The 19,143-nt window shown below is 37.2% G+C and overlaps 1 protein-coding gene across 1 annotated transcript in view; it reads left to right on the forward strand.

Annotated features, from left to right (window-relative positions):
• Window positions 1–19,143, forward strand: part of Erc2 (ELKS/RAB6-interacting/CAST family member 2) — a gene marked incomplete in the record, with an annotated part of 884,729 nt that overhangs the window by 418,841 nt on the left and 446,745 nt on the right. The window contains 2 exon segments of the mRNA XM_055612370.1: window positions 493–528; window positions 9,828–10,021. Coding sequence (XP_055468345.1) covers window positions 493–528; window positions 9,828–10,021 — 230 coding nt within the window.

Below are 19,143 nucleotides of genomic sequence, written 5' to 3' on the forward strand. Positions count from 1 at the left end.
TAATCTCTATAAGTTAGACACCAAATACAAAATTTAGGCTTATGTTACTACCAAAGAAGAGCTATAAATTCAATGATAAGATTTAATTAATCTTTTATTATTACCATCTTTGAAGTTCAGGTAATAAATTGTGGGCTTGGCCAAAAGTACTTTTTCTGATTCATTGTTGGAGGCCGGCACTTCATGTATCATCAAAACTGGACAGTTTTCCTTACTTCATGGGCTATTTAACTCGAGAAAGGGAAAGTAACACAAACCTTAAATTTCTTATTCCAGCTATTCTTTTTTAGGAGCCAATGTCAACATTTGTATTTCCCCCGAGCCTTTCACTTTCACTGTGGAATGTTTAGAAACTGAAATTTCTTCTTCTTCTTTTTTGAAGACCAGCTCGTCTGTGCAAATGCACTGGATTTGCTGAGCTAATGCTGTTTTTCTGGATCTTTCCTTCTTTCCCTGTCTATGCTGCAATGCCTCCCTACCTTTGCAATGTAGCAAGCTGAACAGTTGTTCAATCAGACGTACAATCCAGTAAGTCATTCCCGAAAGTTCCCGCTGTAACATATCAAAGCATGAGGATCCCCTGAGCCTATGTCAAAGTGTGCCCCACTGGGGAAGTCTCCAAAACTCTGAGCAGTCTCTCTTCATTCCCACTCTATTGAAAGAACTGCTCTACACAAAACCAATGTCATTTCTTTCAAAATTTAAAAATAAGAGACCAAGAAAACATGGCCAACTTTAATAGTACCTTCTTCCTAATCTCAACTCTTAGGCAACAAAACAAAACAAAGCAAAGCAGCTGAAGAGCTAGGAATATGGAATTATTTGTGATATCCTTTGAACACGGGCTTTCCCTGTGCCACAGGGAAAGCCCTTGCAGAATAGCCCCATCTCATGTGTGCTGTATGTATGTACTCTGTTAAGCCGGGTTTAGCTTTAAAATCTGGGCTGTGCTCTTGAAGACTGTTAAATGCCTAACCATAGTGTAGGGTTTGTAAAAGTTCAAAACGTGTCATCGTAATGAGGACAGAGTAGATAAGAGTCTCCTAATAACAGATTGTAGCCATTCTGAAGTTAGTTTAGTGAAGTCTGAAAAGCAGGTAACTAGTTCAAACATTAATAAAATAGTTCAGATGTCCCCACTGGATATTTACCCCAATGACATGTGCATTCATATGAACATTTATTTGTTTTTAACAGAAAGAAAGACTTTTCTGTTTTGTCACCAGACTGGCTTCTGGGAGGTCTAGTAAATGAAGTTAACTGAAATGCTTCACCTGACAAGCGTGATCTGTAACACACTCTAATTATCGCCTACTTATAAATCCTCATTACAGAAAAAAGAATGCTGTCCAGAAAGGAAGCAACTCAATCAACAGTTTGATTTCTTAAGAAAAGCTCTGCCTGCATCCAGGGTGGTGCAAGATGCTTGGATGCACTTAATAAATTATGCCTGGACTCTTCATTTTACACCACAAAGACATTTACAAACACAATATTTAATGCCCTGCTGGATCATCCCCCAGATGGATTTTAGCAGAGTAGCAAAATTAAACAAACAAGCAAACAACCCGGGTTTCCCTTCCCTTAATATTTGAATGAAGTAATAATAGATAGCCTCAAGGCAAGAGCCTAAAAAAAAATCTTTATTAAAAAATACATGTTTTCTTGTGAATATTTTTAGAACAATATTGAAAAACAGTTTTAAATTTCTAATGCTTTTTGTGTATGAAACACAAAGGGATTGACATATTCTATGGCTGCAGAAAATTCTTAGGACAGTAGTTGGAGTTTACCAGCCCTTGTCAGAGTAGATAAGAGTCAAAGAAATGACTTAATGACATGGCATCCTCAACTTTCCCTTTCTCTTCCATCCAGGGCCAGGCCTCAGCTATTCAAAAGCAAACATTGCAGTCATTTCAGTGACTAATTTAAAGTCCCAGGATGATTTTCCTCCCCATGTTAATTAAGCTAACCAAATGGCCTGGCATCCTGGGAATATAGCCAGCTCTTCTTATTTTAACTAACGCCTACCCCCACCCGTCTGCAGATATCTCAGGATCCACTTTTAAAAACCCCATTTAATTTCTTTCTCCTAGTTATAGGTGTGATATATGGCATGGTATTGAAAAAGTAAAGAAGGATGAAGAGTGGAGGATGCTTCTCCTCTTTCTATCCTTTCTTTCCTCTTCCCCGTCTGTCTATCCAACCTTCTTTTCTTCCTTACTTCCTTCCTTCCCTCCCTCTCTCCTTCCTCCCCTCCTTCATTCTTCCTTCCTTCTTTTGTTCTTACATAATCCTTTGTTTCTTTTCACCAAGTTATACCAAAATATTCGTTCAGTTTTATATCATATATTTTTGCAATAAAACATTAGAATTCTCTCATGTAGTTATTTTCCCAGAGCACTGTAAGTGATTACATGCTATCTAATCTATTTATTACTGATTTTGATCACACGTATCCCTGTTTTTGTCAGTTCTACAGGTTCCCTGACCACCGATCTACCACTTCTCCATCTTCTCCTTTGTCTCCTCCTCTTCTACCTCCATCTCCTCTCTCTCTCTTCTTCTCCCCCTCTTTTTCCTTCTTTCATGGAATGAATTTTCTGGACCAAAAATCTTGGTTTTTAAGTATATCTCAATCATTCTTACTATGTTGTATTTCAGGACTTTTACCAAGAGACTTCTCTAACACTGATTAAATGTAGCCTTGTGCCTTTTTTGACCATACCCTGGCCCACACAGAAAATCCTCACTTTAAATAACTTTTAAAAATCCTTAGGTCATTTTTTTATTGTCTTTAATTACTAATTAGTTTTGGATTTAAAATATATTATTAGCTCAGTAATTTTTCTTTTGGAAATTAGATCCTTTGGCCAATTAATCGCTTGCCTTTAATTTACTTGTTTGTTCATTTTTATGAGCTGTTTTCTCATATTGTGATAATTTTATTTAATTTTTAATACAGATAATTTTTAATGGTTTTTGATAAGTGGGATTTTTTTAAAATAATTTCTTTATTTTTAAAGTCATTCTCTAATAGATATGTGTAAAGCCATTCACCAGTATTAAAATTTTTGGATGCTGGTTTTTGTATACAATCAAATACAATTCTGTATTTTGATTAATTTTGAGAGATAAAGTATATATTTTGTAGTTATCAGTTAATTTTCCTTGCTTGTCAAATGTTTCTCTGACCTTGATGTCACTGTTTTGAGTATCACAGTTTTAGTGACAAAGGTCTCAGTTCCTGATCTGTAGTTCAGCTTTAGCTATGACTCTTAGTATTGGATCAGAATCTTAGTTCTTGTAACATTGTGATATTGAAACATCTAGTAGGGTAGATTCTAGCTTGATTCTCCTGCTTTTGCTCCTGTCTTCTTTGGGAGTCCTTAGCTTTTCATTTTTAACATTCCAGGTGAATTTAGGGGTCACTTTTGTCAATTAAAAATCACAGTTTCTGGTGATTTAAATTGAGTTGTATTCATCCTATATGATAAAGAGTCAATGATATATTCCTGATATCATTTCTTCTTATTTATAGTCATGGTCCAACTTTTTAAAAGTGGTTTTTCTACAGTGAAGCTTTGACATGCTTTGATTGCAGGCCTGGGTTTTTGTTTTTAAAGCTGTCGTGAAGCATATGCACATACGTAATTTTTAAGCTGTTACAGCAACTGATACATTTCTAATTTTATTTTCTTTTTTAATAATTTATTTATTATGATTTATGTGCATTGGTATTTTACCTACAAATATGTCTGTGTGAGGGTATCAGAACTCCTGGGATAGAAGTTACAGACAGTTGTGAGTTGCCATGTGGATGCTGGGAATTGAACTCTTGTCCTCTACAAGAGCAGCCAGTACTCTTAATCTGACTCATCTCTCCCTCCCCTACCTTTTATTTTCTAAAAAATCATTGGCACACAGGAAGTTTTTGCTCTTGTGTGTGTTTACTTTGAATATGGCTACCTTCACATTTCTGATGAATTTACTGTTGTTTTGAATGCATAAGAACATTTTACAGCCAGTAGAATGCCCATGTGTGGACACTCCGAGTAAATAAGGACTGGGCTTTGACGCCTTCTGCAAATATGTTCTGGAATACAAAGAAAACATTTATTTTCTTTTTTTTTTCCCCATTGTGCTAAATAATATGTTAATATCAGTTTGAAGGAACTTAAATTCTTGCCTTTGAATCCTTATTACTTTTCTTACTAATAACCTTTTTTAAATTAATTAGTTAGTTAGTTAGTTAGTTAGTTAGTTAGTTAGTTAGTTAGTTAGTTAGTTAATTAATTAATTTACTTAACTACCAGCTTCCAATCATGGAGTTTTGTCTTGTCGTGAAAAATGTTTACAGTTTAACTTCAGTCAAATTCTTTTCTCCCCTTAGTTTTCAATTCTAGACAAATAATAGATTTTATCATTGGTTTCAAATGCTGTCTTGGTTATATCCCTCGTATGCTTGGAGAAGGTGTGTAGAAGTCTTTCCTATATTTGAAAATAATACTTTGCCTCTTGGACACATTAATTGAGTGCTTTATAAAATATCCCGTTGCTATAGGGCACTGAGGTCACCTTCCTGCTGACAAGGGAGTACTTGAAACTCCTCTGATGTGCTCCTGTGAGCTCTCCAACTCCTCACCAATCATTATCCATTTGAAATCCTGTCTTTTATAAACATACTTTATGCAGGACTCACCTTTTACTTAAGGGTTTACTAAACAAAACAAAATGAAACAAACAATCAAAAAAAATCTCAGACATTTTTCGATTCTGCACAGAGAAAAAAATCTTAATGCTCAGGAAGGCTTCCCTGTTTAATATGTCATTTGAGGAGTATGATTCATAGCGATGTAGTGTGCTGATTATAAATGCCTTCATGGCTACTGTTCAGCCTTAGCAATTTCTTTTCTTTTCTTTTTTTCTAAAGCCTATTTTTGAAAACTATTGGATTCACTCTTAAACCAACATCCTGTGGCATGGTAGATATTTACAGCTTTTGATAACTATTTAACATATTCTTCAGGGAATATAGATGATCCATGCAAACACATGCACATACATAAACAATTGATACAGGCAGTCAATGGCAAAAGAACTCGAATGCTATTCCAAATCGCATAATAATGTTAAGTTACATGGTTTGTTTTGGAATGGCTAGATAATACCATTAGTTATCAGTATTGCTAATATTTAGAAATTCCAGAGGAATTATATTAATAATTATACTTTTATTTGAAGGTTTTAAAAATCTGCTAAGATATAGATTTTATTTTTGTGTGTATTGGGAGTATTTGTATATATATTTATATTTATTTTATATATGAAAGGAATTTTTGGCAGTTTTAATATGCAGATTGTGAATGTTCTGGATTCAGTTAGTTTGAAATTTAAAAACTATAATTTTCTTTAAAATGATGAAACACAAGATTCCAAGATATATCATTAATACTTTCAAAGTATGTTACTTAGGGCCAATAATTATGCCTGGTATTTATTCATTTTTATTTGAAACAAAATTTAAGTTTTATAATATGTTGTAGTTCTGGAATTATAGTCAGAAAACTTAATGAGTCTCTTTTGCTCATAACTTAGAATTATGTCAAGGTCTAAAATAGTTTACACCCCATCCTGTTATTAAGATATGAAAGGAATGCTGAAATCCTGTCCATGGACTCTAAGACAGCGGAGCACTGTGACTAAGAATCGTATTTTCACAGTGCATAAATTTACTGCCAAAGTCTAGTAGCAGCAGGAATGAAAAATCAACAGCTTCATTACCTAACAGTTGGCTTGTACTTTATGGTTACAACTAATCATTTGTTTTGAGGGAAATAATTTTTTAAAAAAATGTTTAGGCCCATTTCAAAAGGGTGTTATATAATATTATAAGTGAATGTCCCCTGCCTTGTGGCACAGCAGGGTTCTGGACTGAAGTTAATGCTTTTCTTCCCAGACATCTGGTATTACAAACCAGTACTTCACTGAAATAATCAGTGTCCAACCTTTATAAGTTAAGTGCAAATAAGCTAAATATTTGATTTTGATACTTGTTAGCTCCCAACTTTGGGGCTAACTACTCTTCCTTGATTGATATACATCAGTTGTCTGAAATTCTGCTTTGTTCCTGATGCAGTTCTGATAACTCGTCGGTATCATAATGTATTGCTTATCCCCAGTCATGACTAGATCCCCTTGCTCTGTTATCCAGGCTTTCCAAGTCAAAATCACATCAAAATGCTGAGGCTGGCTCACATCAGCAAGGCTTCCACCTTTTTATTACCATGTGCAGGAGAATTTCTGTATATTTGGAAGTACAAGAGACATAGTCTAGAGATCCCCAAACTTACAGATCCCACTAGTAAGACTGACATCTCTGTGATGTTCTTTACTGAATTTCTGTTTTTTTACAGCACACTTGAGAGTCACTACAAAGGTTTCAAGAAATATTTTGAGACAAAACTTGATAACCAGATTTGTCTTTAATGACTCAAAAGTTTAATATCTTCATTAACATGAGAATGAGTATTTAATAACAGTATACAGTATTTGGTAACTTTGATCCAGGTCAGAGGCTGCTAGTGTAGTTGGAGCAACTTATGTCATAATTTTAAAAGCAACAATATACCTATCTCTCCATTTATAGAGGTGATTACTGCCTTAGAACTTTGGAGGAAGCATTGGCTCTGTAAACTCAGTTTTCTCCTAGCTTTTAATATGTAGCGTTGGCCCCATGGCTGTGTGTCTCAATAGAGCACACTCTGTCTCTATTGACTAAAATGGCACTCTGAACAGTTGCCATTCATATTGAGTCAAGCTACTTAACTCGAATAACTCTTAGGACATGTATGCAGACTTCTGCCTTTTGTATTTAGAATGGACTAGAACCTCACAGATCTTCCCAGTCACGAGGAACTGTCACTGTCACTGAAGAAATGATTCAAGAAAGAGTTTCCTCGAGTCCTTATAAGTTTTTCTTAACAAATATATTGATGTGAACATTTTATAACATCATCTATTTACATGTCTATCAAAAAGCCTTTCTTAAGAACTTTTCATTAAGAATGGAGTCTGACATAAATTTCCTTTTCCTAAAATCAGTAGACACTATGTTGGGGATAGAGTGAGAGACAGATTTTAATTATTGTTATTAGTGAAACTGTATAATCATTTACAAAGGATGGATTATTGGCACTTTCAAGTTTTATCTAACATGTGTAGGCCAGCTATGAACTTGCCAATGGGCGTTAATAACATGAGCTACCTTCAGCCTTTACATGAAGCCATCAGTGGTACCTTCAAGATTCAGGTATTTTCCCTTTTAGCTTTCTGTTAGTCTATACATCCCATGAGTTCTTTAATCCATACTCACTGGGCTAAATTTATCTCATTCACCCTCTGTTAAAGACTAGTCTTGGATTATCATCCTCAGGATCAAACAAGGATATTCATACCTGTCAGGAACAGCCTGTACTTTTTTCCTAAATCTCTCAGTCAAACTTCTGTAAGGAGTGTGTTGATGAAAAGTAAACAAACGTATTAATATAGCTGTAAAAGTCTTATCTCTGGGATTATTATAAAATGATAATCAAAATAGAAGATCAATATTATCTTTCAGATGTTTGTCATTTTGTAGTTTTTCACTGTCTTTAGACATTCTTTTTGATTTGCCTCTTGACAAAAGATATAGAGCTAATTTAGATTTAGAACTAATGTCTCATGGCTACTAATCATTTATTTGCTCATTTAAAATGATAATAATAATCCCAAGAATTTAAAATAAAACAAGATAGACTATATGACTAACTACTAACCTTTTGTTAATCTTAAACATATAAGATGGGAAAGAAAATTGTAACTCTAAAATATGTTTATTCATGTGTTTTGAATGTTTCTAATTATTTATTGCTTAGTTCATTAATTGTTTTTTAAGATATTAATGGTATTGATTTGGTATTTTGAGAATTATACAAAAAGATTTAGTTGTCATAGAATAGTGGTGAGTTTAACAGTGGAAAGGGATAAATAAAATATATTGTAACTATTCAAAAATTGTGTTTTTCTGTCACAAAAGTATTGAATTCACTTTTATCAAGATAGAAGTATATAGTTAGTTCATTTTAAAATGATACTATCTGCTCTAAATTATTAAGGTAGAGGTTAAGCTATTTAAATATTAATCACCTTGTATAAAGATATAATTATTACAGGAACAAACTCCTAAAAGCAGAGTAACTCATTTCATTTTTACTAATACTGAAAACATACAATAATCTGTTACAGAGAGGCCTAGAGTGCACACTAAATAACAATAAAATACTTTGGAGATTTGTTGGTTAAAGGAAGTAACCAGTTTTAGCAGCATGTTGGATTGATGAATGTTTACAAGTTTTTTTCATAGTTGTTTATTTCTTAAGTAAGAAAATCTTAAAGGATATGAAAAATTATTTCCCCTTTATCCTCATGCTTAAATAATATGTTACATGCAAAAATATTATTTAAAAATAATTTTGTCATGAGTAAGAAATTTATTTTATTTATACTAATTTTGACTTTTTTTAACTAAATCATTGCAAAGACTGTCAACCTTCTAACAGCAGTATCAGTATTAATTTTTCTAACCATGCATGATCCATTTAACCCTACAGTAGCTATAGCTTGCTTGCCTTGTTTTTTCCCTGAAATTAAAAAAAAAAAGTGCATAAAAGCACAGTGGCCATGTGCTCCACATAGTGGGAAAGCAGAAAAACTCAAGTTTAATTAATTATTGATATGTTATTCCTTCACACACGGATTTTTGGGAGAACCGTACCCGTATGACTTCTCTGAATTTTCTATGTTGAATGTGCACCATTGCTAAACTGCTTGTTTTCTCCCTGCCTGCTCTTTGAAGAAGCCAATTAGGAATAAAGGGAAACAAGGGGTAGGCAAAACATTGCAGTGCAGTGTTCTGCATCTGTCTGGGAATATTTCAGCCAAAAGTTTATTTTGGGAAAAAATAAACTATAAGGCCTCCATGCACACACACATACTTGCACACAAACCCACAAATACTTTGGCTGCAAATTATTCTACAGTGATGTTGCTTGTTGTTGGTTATATGTGTTCCGGTGTGTATAGCTGCTCTCCACCCATGCATGTGTTTCCGGATTCTTGTCAGTGTGCTTGCTCAAGAACTAGCCCATCTCCTCATTGTTTAGGTTAAACCTATTCGAGTAAACAAGAAATTATGGGTATGACTGTTAGTTAGAAAGCCCTTCCTTACTTCAAGAAGTCTCCATTCCAAACCACTTCTGCTGACATTTCTTAGTAGTGTAATATGCTTAGTCAACCCGTCTCCCAAAAGCTACCATGTTCTACATACGGCCTTCCTCTGTCTTGGAAAACAATTTCCTACTGTGCCTTTCAGTTCTCTAAGTTGGAAATGGAAGCATTTATTGGAAGTGTAAATTGCTTTGTAAGGAATTGTATTGTCTCCATCCTTCCTACTGAATGAACAAGAACAAAGACAGTCTCTTCCTTCACCTGTCCCCCATGTTTTGATGGAAAGAAAAAGTCAAAGCAACAAAATTTAACATAACAAAATATCAGTAGGAGAAGAACCTCCCCATGGGAAACTATCATATACTTTAAAGTCAACATTATCTAAGGTAACTGAATTATATGATTTTTTTTTTCCCAATTTGCCTTCTCACTGACAGAATATCCATAATTCTTCTTGGTTATTATCTCTCCAAAGTTATGTTCTTGGCCTTTGATGACTACACTGCGTGTTGTTCTAAATCATTGTCTTAACTACATTCTTTAAAAATGTAATGTTGAAGGCGCATAATATTGAAGATGACTCCAGGATGAACCCTGAGTTTGCAGACCGACTAAAACAGCTTGACAAGGAAGCATCTTACTACCGTGACGAGTGTGGCAAGGCTCAAGCAGAAGTGGACAGGTTGCTGGAGATCCTCAAGGAGGTGGAGAATGAAAAGAATGATAAAGACAAGAAGATTGCAGAACTTGAGAGGTGAGTTCTGCCTGGTCAAAGAGAGTTGCTCTGAGAGTTGTTAAAGGTGAGCAAGTGCTGATGACTTAATGTACATTCTGAGTGTGGCACATTTGAAATGCTCACTTACACTCTCATATTACAATTGGAAGGAAGTTATATGTAAGAAATATATATTGCCTTCCAGTCAAGGGTGGTGTTGTGTTTCTGTGGAATATTACAGAGGCACTCGTTTGCTGTCTGAGGAACTAATGACCTTTTCAGTGTCTAGGAAAACAGTGCCTGGCTTTCTTGAGGACCATCTTTGATCTAGCACTTGTTCCAACAAAGTATGCAAAGATTTGGGCTTTGACTATTTGAAATGTAAGTTCTTGCCCATTAAAGACGAACATTTTGTGGTTTGGGTTTGTCACAAGCAAAGGAGAATATGGAGAAATATAGTTGGAATTTCTTCATTCAGATAAGGGAAAGGGAGGCTCATGTCTTTTTCGATGTCTTTTGGCACACTACAACAAATTCTTCCTTGAAAGTTATCTGTAAGAGGATCTTAGACTACTTGGAAAATAAATGGAATTAAATATGTTGAGTAGAGTAATCTACATGATCACAAATTCAGTCTAAAATAATGGTTCAAAAGAGACCTCCAGTGTCTTTAGATTTTGTGATAAGCCATACCTATATTATGCTAACCTAGCATGGTCATTAAAAATTAGTTGATTACTCATGCTTTTTCTAATACTTCTGTAAGAAAAGAACTTTCTGAACACTCTTACAACATAGCTCTATATAACCTCTGAGTATTTCTCATTGGTTCTGCAATAAGGCAGAATTTGTTTTCCTAGATTCAAGCCATATGGAAGAGATCAGCCAATTTTGAATAAATCAGTGAATGTTTGCCAGCTTGGATGGAGACACTTGCGAGCCACTAAAGGACTTCAAGACATGTGCAGAGCAGTGCTCTGTGGCCTTACAAGAATGATAATGGGCTTTTGCTAAAGAAAGACATGGGTTCAGATTTTGCATCTGCTGCATGCCAGCACTTTGGCCGCAATTCTTGTTAAAGCTGAGTCTCTAACAACCTATTAAAATGTATTCTGTGTTGTAGCTACCCAGTGTTCATATAAGGTGGGATACTGACCTCATTATGGCAAAACAAATGAATTCTCAGTATTAACTGACTGCATTGGATGGGCAAATTATTCACAGTAAAATTTCAGCAATATTTTCAATATTGTATTTAATCATCCAAACACCAAATTTATAAATAGTTCTTTTAATAATCTTAGCCTCTTTTGCTGACACTGCGATTAAGTTTGATTCATTGTGAGTCATTTTAACAGTAAGGCATAGTTCTTTTATATTGAGGTAACTATGCAAATTCAAATCTTTAAGGACAGGCTGGCAAGATGGCTCAATAAAGCCATCCAAGCCCGAGTTGGATTTCAAGGGTCCATATCGTTAAAAGACGGAGGTTTGCCCTTTGACTTTAAGACACATGCTACGGCACATGTGTGCCTGCACACACACGTGAACATTTTTATGCAAAAGAAAAAAATTAAAACATAATACAATTAAAAAGACAAGCTTCAAGAGCTTCTTTTTAATTTTAAAGTGAGGGAAAGTTCTTCCAGTCTTCTGGTTCTTAAAATTCCAGGACCACAGTAATTTTAGATATATTAATCTACCTGGCTATTTTGGAGTTACATTTCAGGACCAGGATTTCTGAAGAAATTAAAAAATGCTGGCATAGGATCACAAATAACTTATGATCATGTTTTGTTGTTACAAAACTAGACATTGAGAAGTTGAATGTCCTTCTGTGGTCATTCATTCATTCATTCCCAATCACCATCCTATGGCCAGAGACAAGCAGCTATAGTGTATATCTGTGAACCTCTAGTCTATTCTCTGAGAGGCAGTGATCTCAATGGATGATGTCATAGACAGCATCACCAGCATTATTAGTAATAGCAATTATTACCATAGTAATAAAGTTTCTATATTTTATGATCACCGTGTGCCAGATACTCTGAGACTTATATTTGGATTAATCTTACCCACAGAGACAATCACGGTCCCTATTTTATATACGAGGAGGTTTAGTAAGTTTAGTAACTTACTAAAGATTATAGAGTTCAGAAGAATGAAAACTAGAACTCAAAGCTAGGATTAGCCAAAGAGCCACTGAGAACAATGCTGTCCACTAAGGGGCCGCAGAGGCAGGCTCATCTAGTGGCACTGAAGGGAGTCAGAGGGTCCTCCTTCAGCATTTCCTGCAGCCACCAGAGCCCTGCCTCCTTGTTATTAGTTTCCCTGAGGGAATTTGATGCCATGAATGTTTAGAAGGCCTTTTTTCTGTACTAAAACTGTTCCTGAGAACTGTAATTGAAAATCAGTATCAGCTACTATAAACATTTACATATAAGTGGCTTAATTATCTAGTTGGACAAACAGGTCTTAGCTAGGCTGTGTGGCCATTAAATCATCAAGAATATTCACAGTTTTATTTCTTCAATATGGAAAGCATTAAAGCAGCAGTGATTTTACAGGCATTTATCTTTATGTACTTTCTGCACATTTTCTTTATCTCTGCATTTGCCTCTCCTTAAGGCTGATGCCTCCCAGGCACTGTAATTCATAAAACATGTGCTAGGGGCTTGACTCTGCCCCAGGTCTCTGCCTGCCTGCCTGTATCTTGGGTCCAGCAACAGAACACAGTCTGGGAAATGTCTGAGCCCCCGTCCAGCCCAGGCCCCTAAGGAGGTGGGGGTGGAGATTCAGAGGGGAACTATCCTGGGAAAGAGAGGGCGCAGCCTTGGCCTCCCTTTCTGAAGCATTATCTGCTGGGTTGCATGTGTATTCATTCCCACCAAAGCATCTTCCCGACTTTGTCAGGCAGCCCTCTTCACTTCGGTTAGTATCTCAGTTTCCTGGCTGAAACTACAAAATTCATACCTCATAATGTTGAGAACTAAAGATTTCTTAGCATTATGACATATATCTCCATTTTGGAGTCATGGAGAGTGCTTGCAATTAAATTTGTGATTTTGAAAACCAAAATATTGAACTTGAAATGAATTTGTGGTCTCTGGCTTGTAATGTGACCTACCAGAGCGAAAAGCCCTCTTTTTTAAAGCAGCTCATGTTCTAAAATGTTCCAGAACTTCTGTCATATGCAACAAAACATTTGCGGTTGGGGGTGACTCTGATGCCCTGACAGGGGCCAGCTTCTCTCCCAGAGGGCGGCTTGTTTGCCTCTTATTCTGTTCTTCTTCTCCTTTAACGAAGTTTCTTCACCATTAGTAAGTTCTGCATAACACGCTGCTGGTGTTTCCAGTGAATTTACTCCTTCAGTTGCACAAGAATGCTGCTTCTCCTCAGCCATTAGAGATTCGGCTTTTTAAGGTATATGGTGTGCGTCAGTTGATGTGCCTCTCACACGGTGAACCCTTGTACTGGATGCTGATGCTCTGGTATCTGCCTCAACCATAGACTGAAGCAAGCCCAAGAGTCAGTCAAAAGGAGGCTGATGCCTTTGTTCTGTTGTGAAGTCAGCTGTCACGTAGCCTACACAGCTCAGCAGCCACCAGGAGCTTGGAGGTCGCGAAGTGTGTGTTCTGCTGTGCTGGTACTCATTGCAGTCTCCAGACTTTAATAAGTTCCAAATTAACCCTTGGTGCCTAGAGAAGGAGGCAGGTTAATAGGCCTGCCAAGCAAGGCCTTCAGCCACTGGCTTTCTTGTATCCCACCCATGGGAAGGAATCAGTTGGGCAACTTTTAGCATAATTATCTTAAATCTGTTAGGGCTTTTTCCGGTGTTTGTCCAGAGCTCAAAATGAGCCCTCAACCACATCCCTCTAGACAGTGGAGGGGAACAGGAGTCCCTGGGGAGTCCTACTCATAAGACATAACATCAGAGTGGAAGACGAGGTACTGCTTAATTATCTGGACTGAGGGCTAATGCCATCAGACATTTGGACATTGAAAAATGATTTTCGGTGCCCAACAGAACCTTATCTAATGTTGAGAAAGAAACTATTCTTTTTTCCTCTGATTTTCCCAATAATGTGCTGACATAACTTCCTTGATGCCTTTCAGGGCTCTTTTTCAAATGCAAACTTAAACTCTCTTATTATTTCTAAAGTATGACAATATATTCTAAAAGCCTCACCATACAGGGGAGAAATCTGATCTGAGTTGTACTCATTTTGATATGCACTCTTTTTCTCTGAGTATTTTGTCCACTACTGCATTTGAAGAAATGTTTTAGAATTACTCGGATTCATTTGTTTTTGTTTTATGTGTATGGGTGTTTTGCCTGCTTGTATGTGTATGTGCACCTGGCATTTGAGGAGATAAGATGAGGATGTTGGATTCCCTGGAATTGGAGTAACAGATGCTTGTGAACTGTCAGGTGGGTGCTGGGAATTGAACTCATATCCTCTGAAAGGCATGGAGATGGACAGCAAAGCCATCTCTGCAGCCCAAGAAGTTTCTTTAGAACAAGTAACAAGTGACTAAAACACCATAGTGACCCCATGAAAAGGCTTCAAAACTTCCCTTGCGAAAGGCAGCGCTATCTTAAGTATGTTCTAGCTGTTGCAACTGAGGATTTTCTAACATTTGGCCAGGATCCTCGGATTAATTACCTATGATCCAGAAAGATTAGAAACAGCAGCTTTACCTTTTGCTACAGTCCCCATGATGGTCATGACCTGACTTGATCAGTAGTGCATTTAAACACCTGACTGTGTATCATGTTACACTTTTAAGTTTTCTCTTTAATTTTGATCATTGTAGCAAAACAGTATTTTTATCTGAAATGTTCTAGGTTAGACTTTATCCTAAGGATTTTTTTCCTTCTCATGTGACATTTTAAAGACTGCATCACAACATGAAGTGGCCGGGATGCTGGGAGCGGGTGGCCAAAGAGGTATTGTTTTGTGTATCTACTTTGCTTTTGTGAAGGTTAACAAAAATGAACAATTACTTCATGCTCCTTGCCTGGAACATGGTCACAGCTTTCCCTCCTCCACATTCCTTCCCCTTAGAAACTACTGTTTTGACTTCTCAGAGGGGCACATTAGACGCTCTTATGCACATGATCAAGGAAGCATGCAGCATTCTCAGTGGCAAAGTTGGAACCTCATTTTCTCAGTGGAGAAGAATTACTCTCTACTTTGGAAGTTGTCCTTGTCGAAAGGCTGATGGGTAGGTGGTGCTGTGTCCACAGCCCTCATGTCCACAGGGTCTCTGCTCACTCCTGGGTACTGTGCCCTGTAAGCCTTTAACTGGGAATCTTTGAACCCAAATCCAAATTCCTCAGGTCCTGTGGTTTTTAGGAATGAAGGAAAAATACCTTTTAGGATGCAACAACCATTCGACCTGTTCATTGAAATCAAAGTTTTTGTGACATCACAGCTTGCTGCTAGATATTTTTGTTTTGTTTTGTTTTGTTTTGTTTTGTTTTATCAGATAATGAAAACTAAGTAACGGGCACACAGGTAGATAGGGGCTTTCTCTGTACACATTCCTTAAAAACAATCAAATGTGGTCATGGTACTGAGGTGGGAACAGCTCTCTGTTTCCCAGTAGTGCTTGTATGATTACCTGAATGAGAGCAGAAATGAGTTTCTTATGCATGACGTACAACAGAAGAGCTTATGGTGTGTGCCCAGGGCTTTGGGGCTATATCAGATGAGAGTTGCTTTATTATCCTTCGCTTGGTTATAAAGCCTGCTAATGTGCCATCTGTTGGCTGTATGTTTAAACTAACGCCTCTCCCTCCTTTTATTCTCTTCTGCTTCCCTTTCCTTTCCGCTTGTCTCCAAATCGCTGCTCTCACCCTTGCTCCAATCAGCTTGACTCTCAGGTCAGTACTTTCAGTTTTCCTCTACCTGCCTCCCTCCTGAGCAAAACTCGCTGCTTGCATTTTTTTTTTTTTTTTTTTTTTTTTTTTTTAGTAAGAGAAATCATTGCACTATTTCCCCCAAACAGACTGCGTGATGACACGGTGTGGAGCTGAGGAAATAAACATTGTAACATGCAAAGTGCAGCTTAGGGTGGAAGGACTCCTCCCTGTGACAGGCGACATCGTGGATGAATTGAAAGCACAAACCAAACATTTGAACCTTTTGCTTAGTAAATCACTGTGTTTTGAAATATTTCTAGGACTCCTTTAAAGTAACTTTTGGAAATCATTGTCCTGTTAGTTTCACAGTGCACACACATTTTTTTCCTGTCATTGTTTAAGTTCTGACTTTTTAATTTCATTAACTGGATGTTAAACTTTAATTAATTTCCCAGGGCAAAAGATGTAGACACAAGTGTAAAACTGGATTCATTATGGCTGTGCACCTAAATATTAATAAGAAAAGTGGACATTTTGTTTGAAAAAAACTTATCCCAGCTTTGAATTCTTCTATTGTTAGAAGTGCAAGTCAATAAATTTCCCTTTCTTAAGTCAAGGAATATTTTTTCTTTTACTAATATATGGTAGTTTAACATAATGAAATATTTAATCTAACAGTGATTTCCTTATCATTCATGTCATGATTTTAATAAAGGATACTCACTGTGTGATTTGAGGGTATTTAGACTTCAAACATATAAAATGAAATAAAGGGAGAGCCTCAGGTTTGTAGTTGGTAAATTTATTCTCTTGGTGAACGTCATCATCTTTCCAGTTTACACAGGCTCTTCCTTCTCTGTTCTGCTCTGTCCTGCAGGCCACCAGGCCAGGACTTTCACACCCAGAGCAAATAATTTCAAAATGAGACCCCCTGTTCACATATCAGTTTTGTCTCACCATCCACTCCCACCTTTGGTGGCTCCCAGGTTCCCAGGCCCTGAGGAGTCTCAGTGACTTTCAGGTACCCTACTGGAGTGCTACAGAAACTTCCTGAGCTTCATCGAACTATTAGGAAAATCTAATCTTAAAATCCTCACTTCCCAGGTTTAATCACTGTTCATAGCAGAGGCCTACAACACTGGGCTCAACAAGGATCTAATGACTGATATACCCTACAGTGGACCTTATCAGCACACCTATTTGCAGAATTACAAAGTTCACAGTGGGCTGTGGGCAGAAGGCTAAGTCACTTGGCATCCAAACCTATCCTCCAGAGTTTTGATTCAGTTATTCAATGATGCTTTCAGCAGCTTTTTGCCTTTTCTTTCTTTCTTTCTTTCTTTCTTTCTTTCTTTCTTTCTTTCTTTCTTCCTTCCTTCCTTCCTTCCTTCCTTCCTTCCTTCCTTCCTTCCTTCCTTTCCTTTCCTTTCCTTTCCTTTCTTTCTTTCACTGCTTGCTACCTTTGACCTGGACCTTTGGATATTAAAGCCTTTGTGACAAGAGCCTGCTTTGCTCTCATGCCTTACTGTCCTTGCCTGGGCCTTCAGTTTTTCACTCTCATTTTTTACATCAGTAACTGTGATGGAATATACTTAGTTTTTTCTCTTATTCATAGCATATTAACATGGACTACCATTTCCAGTTTGGTAAAAGGTCAAGATTGACAGTAGCTTGGAGTAACTGATGAATATCTGGGTGAAGGGTAGTGTGTGCTGATTTGTTTGGAAAAATATACCTGTCAAGTGTAGTAGATAAACTGTATAGTCAAAATCAAGGTTCAGATCATTCCATTATCATTTAACCTATTACTTTAAATGAACCTGAAGGAGAAAATGGCCGTCACTGTGAAAAAAATCTTTGATTGTCTTTTTAAGTATAGGAAGAATTGGACAGTCCTGAGCTTATGGAAAGGAAAACGTCTGTAAAGTCTTGGAAGTCTTCCTCAAGCTGTAGCAACCTTTTAGAACTATGTTCCTCCCTCAACCACTTCCAGGTTTACCAGTCAAAAGAAAATGAAATGTAACAGTAGAATTGATTACAGGATCCTTGGCCCATATGCTGTCTTTGTATGGCTTACTCTGGGGGTGGGGAGGGAGACTGTGTGTGTGTGCGTGTGTGTGTCTATCTGTCTGTCCACACACATATGTAGGTGTACATATACACCGTGGGTTTTAGAAATATCAAGTCTGATCACTCTGAGCTAGAACTTTGTGGCCTGCTGTACATGTTTCTACCCTTCAACCTGAAGTTTGAAATGTTGATAGCTCTTGGGCTTTTTCTGCGTGCTCTGAACTCCATGAGACATTCCCCTCTGCGAAAGCTTTCACCGGTTACCTCATTTCCTTTCTAAACGCCGATGTTTAAACCCGGGTGGACAGGTTTTAGATTAAGGTTTAGTGAAGTGCACATGTCATGCTCTAAACCTGTTGGGGTCTCCACTGAAGCAAGCGTATCCTCTGTGAAGAATCCCTTCACACACAAAGCAGTGGGAACAGGAGAGATTTAGTGGGATCTTGTCTTGTACTCAGGGGCGGGTTTATAGAAGATTTGCTCATTTCTAGCATGTGACTTATGACAGATGAGGTTATTGTGGTAAATGCATGCAGAAATTGACTAAAAGGGGAAAAAAATCCTTTGGGATGCAGTTCAAACTCCTGCCAAAGTATCAACCAAATAAAACCAGAAGGTTCTTCCAGCCTCTAACTTCTTTTGGACCCTTTCTTAGATATTTTCCTGTTTGGGCCTGAGTGTCCTCTCGCAGAGAAGATGCAGTTGCTTTTGGAGGAAATCTTACTGCATTTGCCCTGCATATGGGCATCATGTGTTCCGTGGGGGTGCTGTGGGTGAAGGACCTCATGCATCTCCCTGTGAACGGGCATGAGCTGATGGTTTGTGCCTGGCAACAGGCATGAGTCACCATTACAGTGTTACTTCAAACACCTCCAAAAAATAAATCATTTGTGATGTTTCTCCCAAATGAGCACCGCACTCTCTCAATCCCTTGTTCTTCTATCAAAAGATGAAGTCATGCCTCCCAGACCTCAGAAGCCTGTTGCTCAAGACATATAATGAAAACCACCTACCCATTCTTTCACTGCCCTACAGTTTGCTGAAGTCAATTCTTTGTTCCATTGCCCCTTTAAAAGCATAGTGAGCACGTACTGTGTTGTATGTGCTGGCATTTTAGAGACTAGATGATCAAAGTGACCTAATGTTGAATAATGGTAGTTTTCATTTTACTGCTCATGATACAGGTTGATAATTATCATAGTAATAATAATAATAAAATAGA

The sequence above is a fragment of the Psammomys obesus genome, unplaced genomic scaffold (assembly GCF_907164565.1).
Source record: "Psammomys obesus unplaced genomic scaffold, mPsaObe1.curated_primary_1811, whole genome shotgun sequence".
NCBI classification, from domain to species: domain Eukaryota; kingdom Metazoa; phylum Chordata; class Mammalia; order Rodentia; family Muridae; genus Psammomys; species Psammomys obesus.